This window comes from Sodiomyces alcalophilus, assembly GCF_042370955.1.
Source record: "Sodiomyces alcalophilus JCM 7366 unplaced genomic scaffold ACRALscaffold_2, whole genome shotgun sequence".
Lineage (NCBI taxonomy): Eukaryota > Fungi > Ascomycota > Sordariomycetes > Glomerellales > Plectosphaerellaceae > Sodiomyces > Sodiomyces alcalophilus.
In genome coordinates, this window is record NW_027263533.1 from 2815438 (window position 1) to 2838614 (window position 23177).

The following is a 23177-nucleotide window of genomic DNA, read 5'->3' on the forward strand; positions in this document are numbered from 1 at the left end:
AGAGCCCATGGCGAGGACGAAAGCACTGGAAGTTCTGAGCCGCACAGAGGATGATGTTGGCGGAGACGATGGACGGTTGAAGGTCGCGGGAGATAGACATGGAGTGTCGGGAGCGAAGGACCAAGAGAGAGGATGGATCGACACGGGATATGGACGAGTGATGCGCCAGGTACGACCAAAGACGGTGATGAGCTAACAAGGTAGGCGGCAGAATCGAATACGTCTTCTCCGTTTCGTGACTAGGGAACACTTGGAGTTGGGTTCATCTGCAGCAACTGAACTCGACCCATCGTGCGTCATGCCGGATTTCCTAAGCGGGGTTCATCCGAGTGACGTTTGGTGGACCATCGTCCCATAACATAAGACAGTACTAATTCCCGGAAGAGGATAGCGCGTTATTACGTAATCCTTTCCCAGTAGGTAGTGTACAGTGGCCCGTGTGGGACTTTGTGATGTACCGGTACAAACGTTCGTATCGCAACTGTTGTCACGATGAGTTCGTCGAGTCTCGAGCGCGTTGTCGCGGCGAGGTCCGGTCCGGACCGGCCAGTCGATCCCGTGCCTCCGAGTCTGTGTACTTGCGGTGCAGGCCAGACGACAAATATCATTCCGTCCTGTCCGTCCAGGTATTTCCCCCCTTTGATACCTAACGTTGGCAACTGGCGGGCCGAGCGCTCACGACAGAAACCAAATCTTTTGGCTAAACCTGACCGCCGGTTGGGGAACGACAAGTGAGTGCCTACTCGTCCTAAGTGCCGATCTTTGTTACCTGTACTTCGTAAAGTCTGCCTCTTGCACCGTTGCGGTCTGGACCGGCGGTTTGTATGAGGTTTGTTTTCTTGGCACTGCCTCGTCCCATCACCCCGCTTGTAAGGAACATCGCCAAAATAGGAAAAGAAGGGAAAAAGGAAGGAAAGAATGAATGGCAGGAAACGTGGGACTGTATCTGTCTGAACAAAAAAAAAAGAAAAAGAGAACGAGAAACGGTAAGTTGAAACGAGGGGTTGAAGGGGTTGAAGAGCACAAGATAGCAAGCTGGCCCAAGCTCCCACTCTAAAACACTCCCGAAGCATTTGATGTCCCAAAGAGTGATTATGTCATCAGATCGCGATACTGTGCAGGTCTTTGATTGGTCAGAACCTGGTTCTCCCGACCACAACGTTTGAGCCTCATACACAAATCTTCAACCTCACGATCAGCTTGGTCCGGACCTATCTTCCTCTTAGCTGGGCTTAGTCCTGCTGCCAAAAATAACTCCATCTTTGGACCGATGGACCACAAAAGGCGCCAATGGTTCTTCTTTGGTCTTGGGAAACGAGTCCATCAATGGTGCAACTCGTCTCGAAACGTGAGAACTCGTGAGCTATCCTTACTCGGTCTCCCAGGGTCGCCCAGGACGTCCCAGGAGATCTGGGATGCTGTGGTCTGATCATGTTGCCCCAGGCCCAAAGGCAGCGAGCCCAGCCCCTTGCTACATTGCCACCTAGCAGGTGCTTTCTTGTGTCTTCCCCCTGACTTTATACAACAACTCGTTCTCGTCGAGAAGACGCAGCGAGGATAGGGGGTAGAACCAGGAACTGGGTAAAGAATTCGCGCAGGTTGACCTTTAACGTTCGATATACGAATCGTCACGGCATCATTCGACTTCCTCCGCTTCCATTTGTCTTGGAGCCACCGTGTCCACGCTCACCTTCGAGGGACCGTCCGAAGCATATTGATATTCTACGGTAATGCATCAAATAATTCTCACGATCCGCACCATCCATGTGCCTATCGTGGCGCAGGCTTCATAGCTACCCCTGAGGATCGCCCCAGTGTTCGCCTCTTGTCCTGAACCCTGTCGTTTCGGGACTCGTTATCGACTCTATTTTGGGCTCTGTTCTAACCCCCACTATGATCGCCCATCTTGCCGTGTTAGTTCAGCCCGAGTGTTTCCTTTTGCTAAACATGATATCCTCCTTGACCTACCCAGTGACCTTGGGACTTCCCGTCGTGAAACGTCTCACCACGAGGCCCAAGACCGGCAAGTGTGCTCTTTCGGCCTCTACTCCGAGTCTGGGTATTGTGCTGTGGGGTCGGACATTAACATGTTGAAGGGCATCTATATCCCTGATCTATCCTAGTACTGCTGGACGCGTATATATATATTTAACACTTGCCTCCCCTTCCTTCACTTGGAGAGAACCCATCATCCAAGTGTCGAGTGTCTTGTCGTTCTGTCGAAGTTTCCTTTCATTTGTGTGTTGTTTTCTCTTCGTTTACACTTTTTCACTTTCCCTTCTTACAGTGCCTGGTCACTGTTGCTCCTTTGGCGAGCCTTTTTGGATACCCCCTTCTTTCGTTCTCATTATTCGTCGACTTCTTTTCACCAGTCATTCTCTGTTCACCCCTGTCACCATGCGTGTCGCCATCACTCTCCCTATCATTTTCTCGGGCACGGCCTTTGCCCGGGCGATCCAGCAACTACCACCAAAAGGCGCCCTTCTCTTACCTATCAAAGATGTCTTGCCACAGCCCACAGAAGACCTGGATGTCGCCACTCCGACGGTCGTGGACAACATTATCGACGAACAGCCGACCGAGGCGGTGGAAATCATGTCCTCGGTTCCACTCCTTCCAGCGTCGGACCTCGATGATGGCCTAACCGGCATTCTCGATGCGACCAGTGTCAGCGACACCGAGCTAGGAGAGGCGACCTCCAGCGTCGAGCTTGACGTGTCAAGCTCGGTCGTCGAGTTGGTCGAAGAATCTTCCGGCATTGGACTCGATTTCTCCACCTCTTCGCTCGAACTGGATATTCCTACCTCCTCTGCCCCCTTGTTTGCCGAGGAGACTTCGAGTATCGAGTTCGAATTCTTGACTTCTTCACTCGAACTGGACATTTATACCTCTTCTCTTCTTGAGTTTGCCGACAAAACCTCCAGCATCGAGTTTGATGCGCCAACCTCTTCCTTTGAGGTGGAGATCCCTACCTCGTCTGTCGAAGGCTTTCTCGAGGAGACCTCGAGCATCGAATTTGATCTGTCAACCTCTTCCATTCAACTGGACATCCCCACCTCATCTGTTGAAGGCTTTCTTGAGGAAACCTCGAGCATCGAGTTTGATCTTTCCACGTCCTCCATAGAATTTGATGAGGCTCCCACTTCCTCGGTTCCAGAGATCGTCGAGGAGACTTCCAGCATTGGACTGGAATTGCCCAGTTCATCCATCACACTCGACTTTTCGACCTCGTCTGCCCCCGACGCGGTGGAGCAGACATCTACCGTCCTTGCCATCCCGACCGATCCGGCTGTTATCCAGAAGCCCGTCGTCATTATCGTCAAGCAGATCACGTACTTCATCTTTCCTTCCGCTTTGGGCGGCTTGTGCCCCGCCGTTCGGCCAGCACCGTTCCCAGGTGGCTTCCTAGTCGGCGAGTTTAACTTCGGCCGCTACCAGGACGCCTGCCTGGCCGCCTGTAACATTCAGTTCAACCAGTGCTTGACTGCCGTGGGTTTCGGTATCCAGGGGGCCCAATGCCGGTCCCAACTGACACTTTGCCATCGAGCCGCCGGCACCGCGACCGTCACCCAGCCTCTGCCCACCACCGTCACACAGACGGTCATTCTCCCTCCTGAGGCTGTGGAGACCGACCCTCCGGCCGTTACTTCCAAGATCATCGATGCTGGAGGTGAGGTCATCACGTCTACCGTCCTGCCCGATGACGAGGTTGCTACCATCGGCACTGGCGGTGTCAGCATCATCACAGTTACTGCCACTCCCACACCTACCCCCGAACCCCAGCCTGGTGCTGCGGATGAGGACGCCGACAGCCACCCTTCCGCCGTCACGTCTGTCGTGACCGTCACTCTGCCCCCCAATCCGGCCCACCCCGGTGTGCCTCAGATCAGTACGGTCCTGGTCACCGTTCACCCCACCGCCGGAGTGCCCGAAACTCCAGTCACCTCCATCGTCACCGTGACTCTGCCTCCCCATCCGACCCTGCCGGACGTCCCGCAGCTCAGCACCGCCACTATCACCATCCACCCCACCCCCCTGGCTCCCACGGAACCCCAAGGCCAAGCGCCTGCTGCGCCTGCTGCTCCTAAGACCAGCGTCGTCACTGTCACCCTGGGCGGCCAAACCGGCATCATCACCATGACGGTCCCCGACCCGGCGGCGCCCACTCCGCCTAACAATCTTGCCCCGCCCGACTGTCCTGCCTGCGCTAGCCCCGCAACCGTCGTGGTGACGGAGACGAAGACCCAGATCATCACCCAGACTGTCGACGTCTGCGGGCCGGCACCGACAGAGAGCATCGCCAGCGAGAGCTTGGTCATAAGCGAGAGCCTAGTCGTGACCGAGAGCGGCATCCCGATCGAAAGCATCGCCACCGAAAGCCCCCTTCCGACGGAGAGCATCGCTACCGAGAGCCTTGTCGTTCCGGAGATTGCTGTTCCCACCGAAGGCGTCTCTACCGAAGATCCTGTCTTGCCCGAACCAGAGACCCCGGCGGAGGGGCCTAAATTTGGCCACAGGCGCCCCAAGTTCTTCCGGTTTCCCTTTGAGAATCGGACCTTCGAGAAGCGGTCGCGACCTAACTCCGCACGTGGAGCGTAAGGGAGGGAGGGCAGATTCGTGATAACTCCGGTGAAAGCATCACCCTTGTATATAGACCCCCATCCTATCCTTCCCCGCCGAAGCCGGGGCGATAAGTAGCTTTGTGCTGGAGACATTGGGTTCAGGATGGTAGGGCACGGCCTCCAGGGTAACAGCTGGTCTCTGCCTGGAATGACCATGTTACATTATGAGAAGCTGGCTCCCTGTCAGTTTCACGGTGATGGGCAATGTTTTTAAGTTTCTTCTCACAATCTTTGTATATTGCATTATGCTAGGGCTAGCACCTCGATTTTTCATATGCATATCCCACACCTTAGATGGTGACGGCGGATTCCCTGGTCTCCTTCTCATCGTGACGATTCAAGCAATGGTGTTGGGTTTGAAAGGCCCATACAATCAAAGCTACAGTTGGGTCAATGGAGATCGCTGCGGACGGCGAAGGCACACGTAGAAAGCTAGACACTTTTCTACTCAGTCGTCTATGGGGTCGCTGTGGTAATCGGGTAGGGCCCGAATGTTTGTCCAACCCGGCCTTGCCTTCTTCTTAGGACGCCCTCGCCCGCGAAGTGGCGCATGGACGCTGAGCTGCACCAAAGGGCTTGGTGCCGCAGGCTCCGGTGATTTGGCCAGGCGGCCTACAAACCGCTCTGGCTGTGCAAATCTAAAGGTGGGCGAAGTCACCTCGCTGGTTTCCGGCTCCGATGGCTGTGCGGTAATTGAAGCATGGTCATGCAGTATCACATCGGCTGACGGGAGCTCTGAATCGGCTTCAGTGGATTCCATAGATGCCCAAGACTCTGAACCTTCGAAGATGGTGGGTAGGCAGCTAGGACCCTTTGCGGTATGATCTGACACAATCACGGACGGGACTGCCGCACTCCGATCAGATACTACCGAGGAACTGGCCTCGACTATGGACCGCTCAGAAGATGTGACTGATCCACACGTTGCAGCAGTCTCAACATCGCAATCCGCGGCGGCTATGATGTCCTCGCTGTCGGATTCCTTGGGATCGTCGCGTGGTTGGACTGCACGACTTGTCTCGTATTTGGCTTCATTGAAGGCATTCTGCAACACCTCGTCGCTATCTTCGCCCTCCGAGTTGAGAAAAGTCATCCAGGCCATGTTCTCATTGGCATCTGGCAGCAGATCTGCCAGCTCTGTCGGCATGGTCACGGGAGCAGGCGGAGAAGAGGGAGTCACAAAGGCGTTCGCGTCGACGTTTTGAGACCCTATATTGTTCGGCTCGGCCTCCCCTTCGGCCCATACGAATACCTTGTACTCACCTGGTTGGGGGATGTCTTCCTTAGTTGGGGATGATATATCGGCCCGGTTGCGAACATTGTCTAAGTGGCCACGGTCTACACCTTCTGATGCCTGTGGGCCGGTAAAATCGGAGCTATCAGTATTCGTGTTCTTGAACGCATCGTCTTCCCCTTCTGAAAGTGGCTCGCCGTAATCGGGGTCCATATCCGACTCTGGGCCATGAAAGAACACTGGCTGGGTGGCTTCCTCCTCAAGGGGGGGCCAGTCACTAAATACGGTTTCGGGTGAACCGCAAGCTGGATCTTCAGGACTCCATTGTTTCATTGATCTGTCCATGTGCATATATTTATATCGCCCAGGGCTTTCGCCGGGCACTTGCCCCGGAGGCTGTTCCGTGCTGACCCCGGGGCTTATCTTGATGCGTGCGGAAGTTGAGTCATCGGATGCCTGGACGGCTGCTCCATCAGATCGACGGCGAGGTGATGTTAGAAATGAGCGCCATTGATCGTTCTGACTACCTTCTGATGGTGTGATGCCGGTGTGGTGGCCTCGGCCTACTTGTGCTCGTATGCTAGCCTGGCCCTCATCTGAGCTAGGCGGCTGAGACTCCTGATAATGAAGGATTCGGGCAATGCGCCGAGGTCTCGGGTGGTGGACAACGGGAGAGGACGCTTGAGGAAATATCTGGGGTTCCGTGGGTTGAGATAACTTCCTCCTAAGGTGGCTGGCCCAATGGGCATCGACGGCCCCTGACTCGATGTGGCTTGAGCCTGAGTGGGGTGAAGTTGGCGATTGGCCTGCAGGCTGCAGCCCGGGAGCAGACAAATGATGACCATCGCCTACGCTGTGAAGAGAGTTTTGAGATGCCGGCGGGAGGGAGATATGCGCCCCTTGATGGGTGCGACCATGAAAGTAGGGCGAAGATTGGGGGGCGCCCCTATCCCCACTGGCCCATCGGCCTGGTGATTTCTTTCGAGGGCTCCCAAGACTGCTAGGTTCTCCTAGGTAAATGTCTTGACTCCCGATTTTGATGCGCATTTTGTTACCTCGCCGCGATATGTCGGTGGAGCAGTCTGTAGCTAGCTTCTTCTTCCGGCTTCGTGAAGCACCACATGGCTGCATGGGGTCTTCGGAGCGACGGTCTCGACGACCGAAGCCCCATTTGGTGTGTTTGGTAGAAGTTGCATGCAGTGGAAACCTAATGGGAAGTGATTTCTGCAGGCCGACGCTAACCCAGTCACCGCGGAGTAGGAGTTTTCGGCGCTTCGATTCGATGTCATTTTCGGCTGGGTTGGGAGACGTGAAAGAGAGATCCTGGCCTGCGGTCCGGAATATTGGGGGTGGTGATGAGGAGTGCGGATTCTTTGCGACGTGATTCCGCGTACTCGGGGAGGATGAAGCGTTCCCTTTCGGACGTCGTGAGGACCGAGAGGACCGAGAGCTATGAGACACGGTTCGGTAGTCTTTGCGAATCTTCTTCGGACGACAATGGCTTGACTGGCTCGACCGCGAATGAATCCTCGACGAGCGTTCTCGGCTGGTCGTCTGTCTCTGTTGTCCCAAATCCCGACGACTCGGTGAAATCAAGGAGATCGACGTTGAGTTGCGATGAGCGCGTTCCTGCGATCTCAGCCTAGCACTGGCGAAGAACTGCTTCTGCTTGGCAACCAAGGGGTCGAAGCCCCTGCCGCGGGAATGTCGCTGCAATCTTCCTTCAGTCCAGTTCATAATTTTGCCGATGTGTTTCTGTGGAGTTTGGGAAAGCCAGGCCAACGGACAGGACACACTGGGAATGTTGATAGAGAGATATAATCCGTATATATTGTTGCCATCACGAGTATCACAGGCCTGCTTGAGGTAAGGTGATTACCTACCCCTTACCTTACCTAAGGAGGTACCTACATATGTATAAACCGTCCAACTGGCACTCTCGAGATGGATGGTAAGGAGGAAGCCACGACCCAGGATAGGTACCTAGGGAATGAGAGGCAGGATCTACCGAGTACCTAGAACTGCCCTTTCGTTTCTTTCTGTCCCGTCTCATGTATACTAGGTACATCGAGTACCTTTTTATCCAGTACCTCTAGGTACCTAAATGTCTACCTACCTAGATAGGTAGGTACCTAGGTAGGTGCCCAAGGTGCCCAAAGTCCTATAGGTATCGTCAAAGGCTTTTTTGGGTTCTCTTGTTTTTTGAGACACTGTCGTATACATGGATGCCCAATTGTGAACATGAAGGGCAGCGCCCCAAGGGTTAGGCTTCATGTAAAGTAGTACCAAATCTCACCGTGTTAAGATATCTTCTGTATGCAGAGCCTTCGAGGAGTAATGGTATAATCCCCGGAAATCGAAGTCGGAGAAAGATGGTGAGGGTGTCACGTTGATACTCCGTACCTTACGACGAATGACTACGAAGTAAGACGCGGTAGGGCCGTTACTGTATTAGCGCGTTTGTTTCCGATCAAGGGACAAATAGCCCCACAAATGCCTGTTTTGTGATAGGTCGGAATTTTTAAAGTGGTTTTGATTCCAAGACGTCATCAAGACAGCTCCGATCGCTTACCAATCGCGTATTCTTTGTAATGAAACGGTCCAGAAGAAGAGGCTTGCTCAGTGATGGGTTCGAGAGCTCACCCATCTGTAATTACTTGGACTTTCAATGCCTGTCTTCATTACTTTCTTTATTCTGTACATCTAAGCAGGTGTTCATCGCCTCGACTGTAGTTTTAAGATTGTGGACGCAGCATGCTTGGTTTCTACTCTTAGATTTCTTTTCTTCTTTTCCCTTTCTCGTGGTCCAAAGACTACACCATGCAACCAGATGTCGAGAATGGAGCGAGGCGCCATACGTCAAACTACCATTCTGATGATAGTGACGCGAATCCAACGGAAACAACCACTCTATTGAACTCCGAGACCAGCTCTGGCACATTTCGCGATGCCTCACCTTCCGAGAGACATGGACATGACAATTCTGAAGGTCATGAAGACTCAGGCGGCGCGCCTCGCGCCATCGCCATCATTCTCAGCTTATGGGCTTTGATATTCCTACAGGGTACGCGGGCTTTGTAACCTCGTTCACTGGTCCGCTTCCTCTCCCAGTCCGGCTAACTCCGCGCCAGCATCGAACATGTCCGGCATCACCATCGCTCAGGGCGCCATCGCCGAAGACCTCGAGTCCTACGAAGACGCCATGTGGTTCACCACCTCCTATCTCATTTCCACTTCAGCGTTGTCTCCGCTATCCGGCCGACTGGCCACCATATTTTCTCCCCGTGGCCTCGTCCTGCCCATTGGCATCTTTTTTTCTGCCGGTGCCCTTGTCACGTCGCTAGCTCGCTCCTTTGCCGTCTTCATCCTCGGCCGCGTCCTGACTGGCGTAGGTAGCGCCGGCATCATGACGCTGTCGGTAATTCTCGTCCTCGAGCTCGTCAGTAAGACGAGGCGCGGTATCTTCATTGGATTACTGAACGCCGGTTTCACCATTGGTCTGGCAACTGGCGCCGTTGTATATGGCGCCCTTCTGCCTATTATCGGATGGGTGAGGGCATCTTGGTTTCGGTGTCGGAAGTATACCGTGCTGACCTCACAAACAGAGACCGATATTCGGCATCCAGTCGCCTGTCGCCTTAGTGGCATCCTTCAGTCTTTACTTCAGTGTCCCGAGTGCGTTGAGGAGTCCGAAGCACAAAGGCGAAGCAGGGTCCCCACAGTCGACTGTCAAGGAAAGACTGGCGGATATAGACTATCTCGGCGCTTTCACCATGGTTAGATGGATATCCCCTCTTGATGTTTGCTCGCAGTATTAACCCGGTCCCTAGATTCTCACCATCGTACTGTTCTTGTATGGTCTGTCAGGAGACATCCGATGGACACCTATTGTTCTCTCCATCTTCAGTCTGTTTGTTTTTACAGTGGTTGAGGTCTTTATTGCCGCCGATCCGATCATACCTCTTTCTATCCTATCATCACGGGGGGTTCTCTTCTCGTGCATCGCCCGTAAGTTGGCTCTAGCGGACCCCTCAACCTTCTCTCTCTCTCTCTCTCTCTCTCTCTCTCCATTTTCTGGCCCCTTACCTGGCCACTGCCTCTCATGAGAAAATATCTGCAAATGAATGCCGGAATAACTACTGACCTGTCATGGAAGAACTTATATTCATGGCCGCAAGGTGGACTCTTCTCTATTACACCCCGATTTTCGTCCTGGCGGTCCGAAACTACGCCCCCGCTATTGCCGGCTCCATACTGATCCCGACCAACCTGGGCTTCGGCGCTGGAGGTCTGATTATTGGCTGGCTTCATGTTCGTCGTAACGGGGCCTTCTGGCTTCCCTCCATCATCGGGCTTGGCCTCTTCGGTGCCACGCTCTTCGCCCTCTCTCTGGTCGGCACAACCACGGCGCCAGCATGGTCCCTCGTCCTCGTCGTCTTCCTCAATGGCCTCGCAACGGGCGCCTCCCTCAACTACACTCTGGCGCACCTCCTCCACTTGTCCCGTCCTGCAGAGCATTTCATCTCCACCAGCCTACTCAACACGTTCCGCGGCTTTGGCGGGAGTTTTGGAACGGCCATCGGCGGGGGTGTCTTCTATAGGCTTCTCAGGAGCGGCCTCATTAAAGCATTCTCCCAACTGGACGGGGACGATTTGACCGATGAGCGTCGTCAGCTGATCACCAGGCTGATTGGAAGCCCGGCGCTGGTGTATAATGGCGGCCTGGGGGACGCAGAGCGACACGTCGCCGTAGAATGTTACGCCGCTGCGTCGCGAGGGACGTGGCAGGCCGCTGCCGCCCTGATCATTGTCGCGGTTGCTTTGCAGGCCGCTACCGGGTGGACAAGCCCCCAGGACCAACCGAAGGACGATGTAACGGAAACAAGAGAATCTCTTCTTGGGGACGAAGATGTTGGGAGGGCGTAATTTTCCTGTAGGAAGTTGATTTCATTATCGCGCATGGGCATCAAGAGGCGAATTGGCATTGTAAATTGTATTTTAAGGGGAACATAATGGGAATAGAAGCTTTACTCGGTTGCTTGAGATGTGAATTTCATGGCCGAGAGTCGTCATCAGTATTGTCGCATACATCGTTTTTATCACGTAGGGAATTGATCCAATTGAACCAAGAGGTTGGGGTGGTGGGGGTTGCAATCTGTTGACTGATTGAAGCCTCCTCTTGAAGTTTGGCAGTCACTCTTCCACCTTGCAAAGGGGGTGCTACCTACCGGCTCACATTGCCGAGATAGTATAATCTTGCGCCAATAGACTTGGAGACCATCCTCTGGCACACTGACACCCCCATCTGGCGGACCTACCCGGGCATGCGAGGATTCTGGAACGCGCAGCAGTCCATCATTGTCGATGGGCACCGCCTCCGTTTCGGAGAAGGGAATTCGACATGGCCAACGGGTTCCGCGCCGCGCGACCGCCAGGCTCGTAGGCGTATTTGATCAAGCCATGTCCAAGTTAGGTATCTGTTCTAGCTGGCCGAGACGGGAGGCTTCACGGAACAATAGACGTGAATCAAGAGAGATTTGTTCTTCGCGATTTGGCACTTGCCTGACTGGGCCTTGCAACATACGAAGAGAAATATACCCAGACCGTAAAGGGTGACACGTACGTTGTATGTACGTATGTAGTTCTCGGCGCGTCGTAAATGAAAGGCACCTCCATCTCCCGAGTCACACAGGGACAGGGAGATTCTAGGTCTGAAGTGGCTGGTGGTCCCTGGAATTCCGATAAATGTTGGAATCTTCGCATTTTTCTCTATATGACCAAGATATCAGTCGGACAACGGATTGGCAGAGTAATTTCCATTAATTTACGCTGTATCGAGAATGTCGCTTCCTGACGCACAGAGACGTTGCCATAGCCAATCATTGATCTGCCGAAAACCGGAAATCTTTGCAATTTGGGAACGCGACCGATATCCGAAGTACGGTAGCATGGGAATGCTACCTAAGTATGGAGAAAGGGTTGACCCCGGAAGAGGCTCATCATGATATACCTATCTTTTGCTTCGCCGCCACGAACCAAGTTGTCCATGTCTAAACTTAGGCTCTTTGCGGCTCATGGGTTCGGTGAACGGGTTGGCACTTTGACGGGTTTTCATTATTACTCGAGGCACGGTACGGATCGGTTTCCGGTGCGCTTCTGCTGAATACCTAAGAAAGGATACGAATATGTCAAAAATACCAAGAAACGACCACGAGGGATTGACGGGGGGTGCAAACGAGGTGACGAGGCTCTGGTCTGCGTTCATGCCGAAGTCAATTTCGGTCAACGTTGCGAGGTGCCTTACCGTATGTGGTAAGGGGTGAGGGAGAAAGGTACCTTATGGCTGGATTTGGCTGAATATGGTTGGTGGAATAAAAGCTCAGCGGAAGTTTCCTCCTAACCTCGGCGGCAAAACTTTCCGACGACAGTTCATAAGCGCCCCAGACGTTGTTCGTCCCGTTGCCCCTCCCCGCCAAGATGTTCCATTCCATGTTCCTCAGCCCCCACCCCACCCGCCATTGCCCCGCGTGCTGGGCATTGAACCCCCCTCCCTGGACCTGGGCTACCCCCATCCCAAGCTCAGAGAGCTCAGGCATGCGTCCCGCCCATGCCTGCCTGCCCCACAGGGAGCACCGACGCAGCAGCTGCTGGCTGTCCCCGATACGCCAGTTGGGCGTGCCGTTGGTTGACGATCTTCAACTGCTTTTGCTGCGATTTTCCGCTGCATTTAGTAGCGCGTCAGGTTATTTGCAAGCAGCGACCAACAAGCACTGCGTACGACCAGTGAAGCTGCCGACCCAACAGCGACCCTATCTCGATTAGAGGGCCCGAGTTTCAACCGACGATACGGGCTCCTGGGCCGAAGGAAACTACTCGTGGCTTATCCGATGGCCGGCTTGCCCAGGTACGTAGGTAGATTTTGGATGCTGCTGCCACCCTACCAAAGGGGCCTCGTCCGTTTCGCATATCCCAAAATCATGTCTTGTCTGATCAGAGTGCTAAACGATTCACAAGTCGTCCAGGCCGTTGCCCCGCGTCTCCCGATTCAAGATACGCAACTCCTCACGTTAAAGGTACGAAACCTCCGATTGCCTCGCGCCGATCCGGTTACCAGCGAATCGAAAAGACCCTGCCGATACTTTCACGCCAGTCCCATGGACTAGCCTTGTCTGACCTGCAGCTCCTTTGGGGCACCTTTTCCACCGGGGCGTCCCTCTATACGGAAAATTCCCACCACCGAACCAGTCGGTAATTCCTCCCCGTCCCACCACTCCACCAACGAGAATCATCGTCATTCCCGTTTGGAACCAAACGCGCTGCCACGTCCGGCACCCCTTATCATCCCACGGCATACCGGTAGCGAGCCCCGGGGCTCGCTCAAGCTTCGCCTGTGTACACTCTCGGTCCAACTCGCTTGCTGCTGACCCAGCATCACCCTACCACACACGTTGCGTTTTCGCTCTACTTCCCACAACCTTCCTTCACGACTGGAATGCCACCCGATAACTCCCCCCCTGCTGCCGTATTTTCGCCTTGAACTATTTGGCAACCGTCCCATCTATAAGTTCGAACTTGTCTGATCTCCCGGCAAGACTGGACGGACCGCGTTGATACTTACGACCGACCTATACCTTCAGGCCTTACCTACCTATATACGAATGACTTGGATTCTAGCTCTCGGATTGTCATAAGAACTCTTCGCCCTTGGGTTAGAAGCCGGCAGAGGCCGCCCTTGTGACCTGAGATTGACGCCTCACGGCCCCTCGTCAAGAGGCTACTCTCTCGATTTCCGCACGACCAGCCGACGATCATTATATCTTGCGTGCCTTCTCTGCACGGCCCGTTCCCTCGGACACGACTTCCCGGCCGCCCTAGCGGCGTCGGGGATACGTCGAATTGGTGGAATTTACTTTTGACTCCGGAGGAGTGGACGATCAAACTATCCTACCAGCTCACCCGCCTATCCAAAAGGGCAGCTGCTTTCCTACTGTCCCAGATATTGAAACCTTTTTACTCTCAACACAGCCAAGTCTATATTTTCTTCACCTCAAGAAACCCCGGCATATTGTCGTGGGAATTGGGCCCTCAAGCCGCCCTTTTATCCTCGCTCCCCTGACTCCTCCGGGTCGCCGGAGTCTTCTCCATCTGTCCAAGGACCCCTCTTCCCAGTACATCCCCATCATTTATTTACAGTATCCTACGTCAGCAACCATCCCTTGGGATGGGAGTCCGACCTAGCCTCTCTAGCACTCATTCACTAGCGACGCGCAGCTCTCGACTTGGCACCATTGTGATTTGAAGGGGGAACTGGCTTGAACGTCTCCAGTGTCTCTGCTTTATCAAGATACCATTGTACGACAAGACTACAGCTGGGAATTGGAGAGTTGAGGTGTCTATCATGGCAACAGTGCAGCAACTGTCCGCTGGGCCCACGCCCGCGCGACCGCGAAGCACTAACGGAGTCAGGGATGGCGACATGGACGTCGACTCTAGTCCTTCACCGGAGCTCTCTAGGATAGGGAGCAAATTTAGCAGTGAACCTCAGAGAGGAGACACGCGGATCGTTGTCATTATGTACGGCGACGGTCAGGACACCATCGTTTCCACCTTTGCGGATGTCCTTGGGAAGCCTCTCGGCCTGAAAGCTAGCTTCAGCGAAGTCAGCACTGCGGACAAAGGGTTGGTCATTGGGATCGAAGCTGGAGTCGCGAAAAGCGACATTGCCGCCCGGAACAAGGATCTCGTGGTGGCCATCAATGCCCACTGCGTCGACCTCGGAGTGCCGCCAGATGTGTACCTGTCGGAGCAGTGCGATTATGAGTTCTTGTACACAAAGGCACCTTTTTTCCGGCGAGATTTGGCGCGGTTCATATCCTTCACCTTGGGACAGATTAATCATCACGAGGCGTTGATGGCGAAATCCCGGACATACTTTATATCGACAACGTTTCCTGACGTTAGCGCAGCGTTACCCAACCTTGACATTTTGACCGTTGGCGCAGACGCAGTGGAGCTTCGGGTAGACTTGTTGAAAGAGCCTACTGGCGACGGCACCTACTCGGCCGTTCCCAGCCTCAGCTATGTCGGCCAGCAGGTCATGCTTCTGCGACAACGGACCGAGCTTCCCATCATATTCACAACTAGGTGCACGAGGGAGAATGGTCGGTTCCCCATGGAAGACCCCGATCTGTACTGCGAATACCTCTACCGAGCCATCCAGTGGGGAGTCGAATACATTGATATCGAGCTCTGGCTGCCTGAGGAAATCAGGAAACGGCTTTACGAGGTGAAAGGTAATAGCAAGGTCATGTCCGCTTTCCATGACTTCTCCGGCACCTTCCGCTGGCCGTCGCCCGAAGCCGAGCACGTGTACGTCGAATCCAGCAAGTACGCCGACATTGTAAAGATGATCGCGATTATCAACGATCATCACGAGAACTTTGAGCTCGAATATTTCCGATCCAAGATGAGGGCTGAGCATCCAGACTCGCCACCATTCTCGGGCGTCAACATGGGCGAGACCGGTCAGTTTTCGAGGACGCTCAACAAAGTCTTCACTCCCATCACACACCCTCTGCTCCCCATCGTCGCTGCGCCGGGTCAGATGAGCGCCGCGGAGATCAACACGGCCCTTTCCCTGCTAGGCCAGCTGCCCAAGAAGACCATCTGGGGAATCACAAGCCCGTCATTCCGAAGCTCCATCCCGCAAGCCCCGTTCTTCGAGAAATGCTTCAACGAACTAGGTCTACCGCATCAATTTGCCGTTGTGGAACGACAGCCGAACTGCATAGCTGGCGTGGAAGCATGGTGTAACCAGAAGAACTTTGGCGGTGCTTACCTGAGTCCTCCAATATCATGGGGCAGCCTTTTGAAGCAGAGCGCTTTCTTTGCATCGCTGAATGGCGGCAGGGGTCCTGAAACTACCGAGGCCGCCCGCGTCATTGGGACGGTCGATACGATTTTTGTTGTCAGGACGGCGTCGTCGCCTTCCGCTCCATCGGGTCCCGCGTCGATGCCATCGAGCCCGCCCAACTATGATACTCCCGCTGGATTCGGCTCGACCTTGTCCAACCTGCCACCCAACACCTCCCTTGTTCTGGATAACGCAAGTTGGAAGGGTATTTTGAGCACTCTGACTCGGGACCTGGCGCCGTCTGCTTATTTCGGCCGGACTGCCGTCGTTCTGGCATCCTCGGGAGATGATGCGGCGTCCGTCATGTTCGCATTAAGGGCATTGAATATTTCCAAGATCTACACCGTAGGATTCAAAACGCCGTCGGTGCTTGCCGGGAACGGCCCCGCCATCGAACCGTTCAACAGCCTGGAAAGCCTGCAGCGCGCACGCATGGTCGGGGACGACGAAGCGCCGTTCGTCATCGTCTCGGCGCTGGGTGCGGAAAAGAGCAACCTAGTCGGCATGTTAGTTCGAATGTTTGGAGCGACGGGACGCGGGAGTTCCAAGAATACGAGGAAGGTGTTCCTGGATCTTGCCGACACGGCCAACGCCCGGAAGGGGGGCGATCCCAGCATCGTGGCTGAACAGTGTGGTTTCTCGGCCTACAGCTCGGCGGACGCGGCGGCTTTCACAACGGTCGAGACGTTGAGGCTCTTGGTTGGGCAGAACGTGCCTTATAGCTTCGTCAGGCTGGCGAGTGGCCGGAGCCTGTTCTGAGCACTGAGCACGGAAGAAAGGAGGCCGCACCTGCATTTCCGTCACGCCGAGGCTGTTCTTTTTGCGTCACTTGCGGTGATGGGTTGCATTGCACCAAGCCTAGCGCACTCGGGACTCCAGTCTTATTCAGGTAGCATGTGGGCCCCGGGCTGCGAACGAAGAGAGGTGCAGTGCGGGATGTTGATGAAACCCGAGAGAGCTTGAAAAACTCCGATCATGACGAAGACGCGAAGGCGCCGGACTTTGGCCAGACTTCCGCCCACGACATCATGTCCACGCTATCATGACATTCGTAACCTGGTTCTACCAGTGCTTTTTTGGGGGGTTCCTTATTTTTGTTCAAACTTGTGGGCTGGTATCTTGGGGCCTTGAGTTGGCAGCCATATCTCCCCTTGAGGGCAAAGGGTCTTGCATACATACATGGCGTTGATTTTAGAGACTGGGATTTACGACAGGAGGTGCTCGGTTTGCAATTAGTTTCCTTGCTCGTCTTCTCATGTGGCGTGGCATTTCTAGGTGCGAAGTTGGGTTTGTCTGCCGCAGTTTGGCCGGAACCCATTATTTTTCTAACAACCCAAGACATCTCCTCGCGAGGCGGCATACATGTAGATCGATACGTTGAAGCTTCGACAGTTGACTTGGATGCCACGGCCCTCCGTGTCGCGGCGACATTTCCCCATCTCGACTTCTACCCGGCGAAAGCGTCAGACACTCACTTGAAACTTGGAAATCAGTGGACGGCCTGGGGAGTCCATTCCCCCAGATCTCAATGGTGAGATGTCTTGCCCATGAGGAGTGGGATCGGAGCGTACGGTCTGGGCATGGATAGGTTGTTAGCATTCGGTCGACGCAGATTGATCGTCCTAAAGAATCCGGAATTTTTCTTTCTTCCTCTTTCTCGTTCGTTGATACAGGAAGGTAAATCAAATCAGAGACTCTCGATATCATTCGTATCCTGAGTTTTGGAATTTGTAGAGGAGGGCGGGATGAGCAGCTCCGTTGGGAGCTATCTCCGGGATGATACCTTCGACTCGAACCAGTGAAAGGGCGGGAACAGATCATTGCTGTGAAATCAGTTGACAGAGACCAGGGTCGATGCGATAACGCCTGAGGAACTTCGCCTCGAGTTGATTATCCCACGGCTCTGGAACTGTACGAGCTGCGACGAATTAGAGAACGCCAAAGCCGGTGAATTCTCCCCCATTTCCTCTCAATAAACAATGAAGCAACAGCTGCATGTTCTTATACAGAGGATCGATCCCGATTATACAAAGCTGGGCACTCGGGATGTGCTCGGTAATCGAGGCCGAGACGGGCGCAGCGTCCAACCTCGCTCAATTCATAGGTATTAGATGATGGCCTTGCTCAACTCCATGGGGATTGTACGGTACCGACGGTACGTACATGCCCCAACTCAACCCACGGGAAAGCTACTCTGGGAACCAATCAATGTGATCGTTATCCGTCGCTCCTTCCTCCACTCTTCACCTATTCCGTTCCTCCCTCCGTACAGTAAGAACAGTGCCCCACATCCAGTCCCTCCTTCTTCCCCCTTCCAGACTTTGACCCTGGGTATCCCTCCCCCCCTCGTCCCTCGCATACATATGTACGCATCTCGCTGGCGGCGGCTACGTCTGCTGCATTTGACAGACAACTTGATAGAATGGAGCTCACTTTTTCCCCCCTTCAGACCTCGGTCGCCTTTCCATCCTCTGGTGTTCTGACCTGACCCGATCATCCAGCAATCGCCATTCTGTTTCTAGCCTTCAGTGGCATCCTAGATTTCCATGCCAGTCATGATGGCATCGTAGTCCCCATTATACGGAGATCCTTCGAGCCTGTCTTTTTATTCTGGTCCGGCTCTTCCCAATCGCGGGTAGGTATTGTACCGTGCACGCCTTGGGTGGACAGGTCGAGGACGTGTTTCCTACTTGCTGCCTCGGATCTCTCAGCGTCTCCTCACTTGCTGCCAGCCATATCCTGGACACCGATCATCGTACTTCTGGTACCCCGGTTTTGGTCGTCGACCAATCCTTCCGACCCTGCCGACCGGCCGACCCCGACGATCTCTGCTGTCGCATGGCATGCTACACGACCAGGTAGCCGCAGTCATCGAACTACAGACCTCCAGTTCTCATCATACAAGCCGGCTCTCTACCGATTCCTACTGTCATCTCTTTCCGTTTCCCTCTGCGACTACTGTCCGAACATACCTACATGTAGACCACCTGAAAGACGGAGGCAAGTCTCCAAACTTCCCCGTTCCCTACGCCAGAACTAGCCCTCACCCGCTGTCCTTGCTATCGCCGAATCTCTCCTGGTCCACAGCCATTGGTCTTTCGACGTCTGTTCTAATCACGTCAACTTCATAATCCACGAGAACTGCTCCGCGCCATCCTCTCTCGACCTGGACGTCCAGATTCCACTCACACCACGCCCAAGCGACCCGACCCCACGACTATCACGACCACGGCATGTTCTGCAGCCATCCAGTTCGATATCGAGTTGTAGAAGACGACATTGGGGCGACACACCGCCCGCCTCTCGAGGGGCCCCTCGCAACGGCCCAATCTCTGCTGCTCTGCGTAGGGTCGTCGTCGCGACCCCCGTCTGACTTCCAATGAATACCCTACCGCGGGCGTCTCCCCAGGGCGTCGCCGTCGCTCGTCCTCAAGTTGGCATTGAGCGACTGCCTACCAGACGAATGAGCAACGAGCCCCGGGAGTCCATGAACTGTAAATCATGCCGGAAGCGCAAGGTGAGGGCGCCTCCAGCATATCTGGGCCGCCAACCAAAGGCCACGCCGTCAACCTTGATGAAAATCCGTCGCACGAGTCCTGACCAGGGAATTCTGGATAGATCAAATGCAACCGCTTGCGCCCCGCCTGCGAGGCTTGTCAGATTTTCCAGTGCCCTTGCATCTATGGTAAGCTCGAGACCGTTTTCCGACAGGGAGGACCCCATTGAAGGAAACGTGTTCTCTATCGGTTTAAGGACGACACCATTTACTAACAGTCCCTGGGGTGAGGGGTTAGATGCGGTACCCAAAAAGCGTGGACCGAAGACGGATGTTTTAGAGGCGTTATTGAAGAGGGTGGATGGCCTCGAGGCCAAGCTGAAAGAGAAAGCCGCCGAAGAGAAGGCGGCCGATTCAGCACCGCCCACGACTGCTACTATACTCTCCGGGGAGTCCTCCTCAGGTAGCGTCACCGCTGCCACCACTGACCAACCTGGCGATGGCGGCGAGCCAAGGGCCAAGCGGCCAACCGTTGGCTCGGCACGGACAGGGAACGAGTCGGCTCTGTATTCGCCCACCAGGTAATGCGAGACCCGACGTTGTTCTTTCTAACAAAGTGATGGTTCCGGCCTTTTGCTGACCGTGTCGACCTCTCCGCAGCGAACCTTCACCTCCCGCCGTTCAACAAGACGCTCTTCTCGACACCTACTTTTCCCGTTTTCACGCCAAACCTTTTCACATTCTCGATGAATCGTCTGTACGGCAACGATTGCAACTTAATCAGCTGCCCGGCTACTTGCTGGGCGCGATATGTGCCGTGGCTGCGAGGCATGGATCCCGATTCTATTCTTCGCGCTTCCGTCGCTGACCCCCTTCTTCTAGACATACCCCTCATCCCCATGGCCATCAGGCTGCTGTCAAACTGAGCGAGGAGTATGCCACGCGATCGAGAGCCGAGCTCGACATAGATGAACCATCGGTCGATGTATTACAGGCGTTGTTGCTTTTGGTCATTGCTTTCACTGCCTCGGGCAGGGGCAAGAAGGCGTACATGCTCATGAGTAAGGCCGTCATAAAGGAATCAAAAAAAAAAAAAAAGAGTGCCTTACTGACTAGTCTCCTAGTCAATGCTGTGGGAATGACGGTCGCCCTCGAGACTCATCGAGAAATGGATAGCCATGCTCGGGTGACCCGGGTGGAGAGAGAGACCAGGAGGATGTTGTTCTGGACATGCTACCTCCTCGACAGATTCATGGCCTGCGGTTCCAAGCGGCCGTCATTGATAGGCGACGGGTCCATTCTTCTGCGGCTCCCTTGCTGGTCACCGAACCCTTCGGCGCACCCCATTGAGGGAGAGTTCTTCCAGGCGGCATCGAATTTGCAGTATCTTCAGGGGAGCGGAAGGAAAGCACAGGGGAGCACGAGCATGCTTATCGACATTGCGCGGATCCTGGGCATCACGAACCGGTACCTGGCCGCCGGTGGGGTCAAGGGCGACTCGCACTTCCCGTGGCACTCGCTTTCGAACCTTTCTAAGATTCGGCACGACCTAGACATCTGGGCTTCGGGTACTAAAGACGTCTTCTCGAGCCTCGACGCGCTCTTTGGACAGCCGGACTCGACGATTCTCGTTTTGGGAAAACTTGTTTACCACCTTATCCACTGCCTCGTATACCGTCCTTTCTTGCCCGTCGACCTCTCGGAATTGTCCGGGACTGGGCAGCATCATTCGTGGCAGATTGAAGCAACCAACATGTGCTTCCTCCACGCCAATGCGATTGCGGAACTGGTAGAACTCGGCAAGCAAGCGGGGACGATTGAGTGGCCGGCGTTTGTGGGTTACTGCATCTGCACCGCCGGCACGGTTCACATCCACGGAGCCCACTACAAGGTGGGAGGCGATGGGGGAGCAGGAGGAGGAGGAGGAGGGTCTGGCGTGTTCAGTTCGTCGGCCGAATTCCTGTCGCGAGAAATGCAGCAGCTCAGTGAGCTGAGGTATGCCTGGGCGAGCGTTCAGCACCAGCGGGAAACGCTACAGGCCATCTACAACGCGCACGTGGAGCTGGTCAGGAACCTGGCCAACAACTCGGCGCGCCCCTCACCGTCGTTTCATCTCGAAGACTTCTTCGACCGCTATGCCAACGCCGGACTCATCGGACAGAATTTCAGTTTTGATGCCGCCAACCTCGGATTTGCCGACGCCGTCGTCGACTTTACGGCGGACTCGTACGTCGGCCACGATCTATATGCGCCGCGTAGCTCGAACGAAGGGGCACGCCCTAGCCTGAAGCGTAAGAGCATTTCGTCTTCGGGCCGGCAAAGACCGGATCTCAAGACGGTCACGCCTCTGACCACTGCCAGCGTGGCAAGGCCATCCCCGGGCCTCCCGACTCCATCCCACCTGCCGCAGTCGTTCCCTCCCCACCACGGATCTAGCATGACACTGCACCAGGATTCCGGCCTGCCAAGCCATCCAAACGCTTCTCAGCAGTCTCACGTCCATGCAACTCTCCCGGGCCCGCACCTCAGCGGCCATTACAACGGAGTGTCAGCGAACATTGTCGGTGTCGGTACGGCGACGGGGCCGGGCTTCGCTCTTCCGTCACAGCATCAGCAACATAACCATCAGCGAATACAGCAATCGACCATGTCCTCGATTCCCAGCGGACCGTTCTCGCCGCAGCTCAACTTTAACACGCCGGGGGGGACAGGCACCAGCGACGGTGCGGGCAGTGTCGATCCCATGTTCGGAACCTTACCGACCAACGCGTTTGGCAGTCCGATGGCACCGTGGCCTGGGAGTGGAAACGGAAAGAGCCATGATAAAGTTTCGGCGGCCCCTGGTCTTGCTCCTGCCCCCGGTACCGGTACCGGCGTCACGGCCATGACGGCTCAAGCAGCGGAGCGCAGCCCGGGAACAAAAAGCACGGGTGGTAGCACGGGGACCGAGGAAAATGATCCGTTCCTCAGTTTGCTGGAGCAGCTTGCGGAGAACGAGCAGCAGTTCTCCGGCGGGAACGAGTTTGGTTTCTTCTTTAGTGGCAACGCTGGCACGGGCCCATGAGTGGCCGAAAGCGAAGGTTCAGGGAAGAGGCCCATTTATGTGTTGATATATAGGAAAGCGGGTGTTGTGCTGATTTGGGCATGCGAGGTTTCCATGATTGATACCAAGGGTATTACTACCCATTGTGTTGGCGGCGGCTTCGTGGGCGACACGGATATCGTATCGACCATGCATTAGTCCCGGTGTGCAGTGATTCAAATATAAGATGAAAAGTTTATGAACCGATCATATCAAGTAGATGCTGTAAGTGATGTAAGCGACGAGAAGTTGGGCCGACTAGCTAGGTAGGTTCGTAGCTGCGTCGATGGCATGGGATTTTCGTCGTCGTCTTGGAGAATTTGCGCTGCCATGATGATTCATTAGTGGCAGGGAGGCGGTCGGTTTTTTGCCTTGCCTTCATGTCGAGTATGCGTGTGTTTCTTTCTATGCTATTGGCAGTAAAGATGGCAAGTTGCCGATGAACTCGGCGCTACGATTGGTCTTCACATCTGATCTATGTGGTGATGTCTGTCTTTCGGTTCTGTCTTGTCTAATTAATAAGGGGCAAACCAAGCTGCTGGGATCGCAAAGCACCCACGTACCCTTCGCCGAGAGAATAGTCATCAAAACCGCATGTCCAAAGGCATTGATTGGTGTCTTTCCCGGAGAAAGCATAGAAGGGAATCTGCGACGAGACTATCGGCATTTGGCTCCGCATGTCAACCACCCCTAGGATAGGTAGCGAGCGAGACTGACTCGACTCTTTAGATGTGGATATCCATTGAGCCTAAGTAATCTTCGGGGACTAGTTATTCCGTATCCCGAGGCGGACCATCGGTGGGTCTTGAACGTGGCCTGTGCGACACTCT

At 54.7% G+C, this 23177-nt stretch overlaps 7 protein-coding genes across 7 annotated transcripts; 4 read left to right on the forward strand and 3 right to left on the reverse strand.

Annotated features, from left to right (window-relative positions):
* Nucleotides 1–1893: 1893 nt before the first annotated feature.
* Nucleotides 1894–4874, forward strand: ACRALDRAFT_207334 (uncharacterized protein; the record flags this gene model as incomplete). Its single annotated transcript, XM_071022222.1, has 6 exons — nucleotides 1894–1928; nucleotides 1973–2089; nucleotides 2198–2238; nucleotides 2288–4588; nucleotides 4712–4808; nucleotides 4838–4874. 6 exons carry the CDS (start codon nucleotides 1894–1896, stop codon nucleotides 4872–4874), a joined length of 2628 nt encoding a protein of 875 aa, XP_070877154.1.
* A 196-nt stretch (nucleotides 4875–5070) lies between these two features.
* ACRALDRAFT_2051808 (uncharacterized protein) lies at nucleotides 5071–6614 on the reverse strand (the record flags this gene model as incomplete). The annotated part of the gene is made up of 1 exon (XM_071021626.1): nucleotides 5071–6614. The coding sequence occupies exon 1, from the start codon at nucleotides 6205–6207 to the stop codon at nucleotides 5071–5073; it is 1137 nt and encodes a 378-aa protein (XP_070877155.1). The 5' UTR covers nucleotides 6208–6614.
* On the reverse strand, nucleotides 5929–6614 carry ACRALDRAFT_1061363 (uncharacterized protein). The gene has a single exon (XM_071016415.1). The coding sequence runs from the start codon at nucleotides 6603–6605 to the stop codon at nucleotides 6420–6422; it is 186 nt and encodes a 61-aa protein (XP_070877156.1). The 5' UTR covers nucleotides 6606–6614; the 3' UTR covers nucleotides 5929–6419.
* Nucleotides 6615–8470: 1856 nt separating this feature from the next.
* ACRALDRAFT_2032915 (uncharacterized protein) lies at nucleotides 8471–10982 on the forward strand. Its single transcript, XM_071020717.1, has 5 exons — nucleotides 8471–8920; nucleotides 8988–9406; nucleotides 9462–9632; nucleotides 9687–9864; nucleotides 10013–10982. The coding sequence occupies exons 1-5, from the start codon at nucleotides 8677–8679 to the stop codon at nucleotides 10780–10782; spliced, it is 1782 nt and encodes a 593-aa protein (XP_070877157.1). The 5' UTR covers nucleotides 8471–8676; the 3' UTR covers nucleotides 10783–10982.
* Nucleotides 10983–11338: 356 nt separating this feature from the next.
* ACRALDRAFT_207337 (uncharacterized protein) lies at nucleotides 11339–12121 on the reverse strand (the record flags this gene model as incomplete). Its single annotated transcript, XM_071022223.1, has 5 exons — nucleotides 11339–11418; nucleotides 11476–11625; nucleotides 11655–11813; nucleotides 11893–11954; nucleotides 12069–12121. The coding sequence occupies 5 exons, from the start codon at nucleotides 12119–12121 to the stop codon at nucleotides 11339–11341; spliced, it is 504 nt and encodes a 167-aa protein (XP_070877158.1).
* A 2133-nt stretch (nucleotides 12122–14254) lies between these two features.
* Nucleotides 14255–16528, forward strand: ACRALDRAFT_2025782 (uncharacterized protein; the record flags this gene model as incomplete). The annotated part of the gene is made up of 1 exon (XM_071020346.1): nucleotides 14255–16528. The coding sequence occupies one exon, from the start codon at nucleotides 14255–14257 to the stop codon at nucleotides 16526–16528; it is 2274 nt and encodes a 757-aa protein (XP_070877159.1).
* A 2620-nt stretch (nucleotides 16529–19148) lies between these two features.
* On the forward strand, nucleotides 19149–22329 carry ACRALDRAFT_2099317 (uncharacterized protein; the record flags this gene model as incomplete). Its single annotated transcript, XM_071022939.1, is given in 8 exon segments — nucleotides 19149–19286; nucleotides 19388–19454; nucleotides 19564–19846; nucleotides 19926–20082; nucleotides 20094–20125; nucleotides 20148–20326; nucleotides 20390–21810; nucleotides 21880–22329. The coding sequence occupies 8 exon segments, from the start codon at nucleotides 19149–19151 to the stop codon at nucleotides 22327–22329; spliced, it is 2727 nt and encodes a 908-aa protein (XP_070877160.1).
* Nucleotides 22330–23177: the final 848 nt, after the last annotated feature.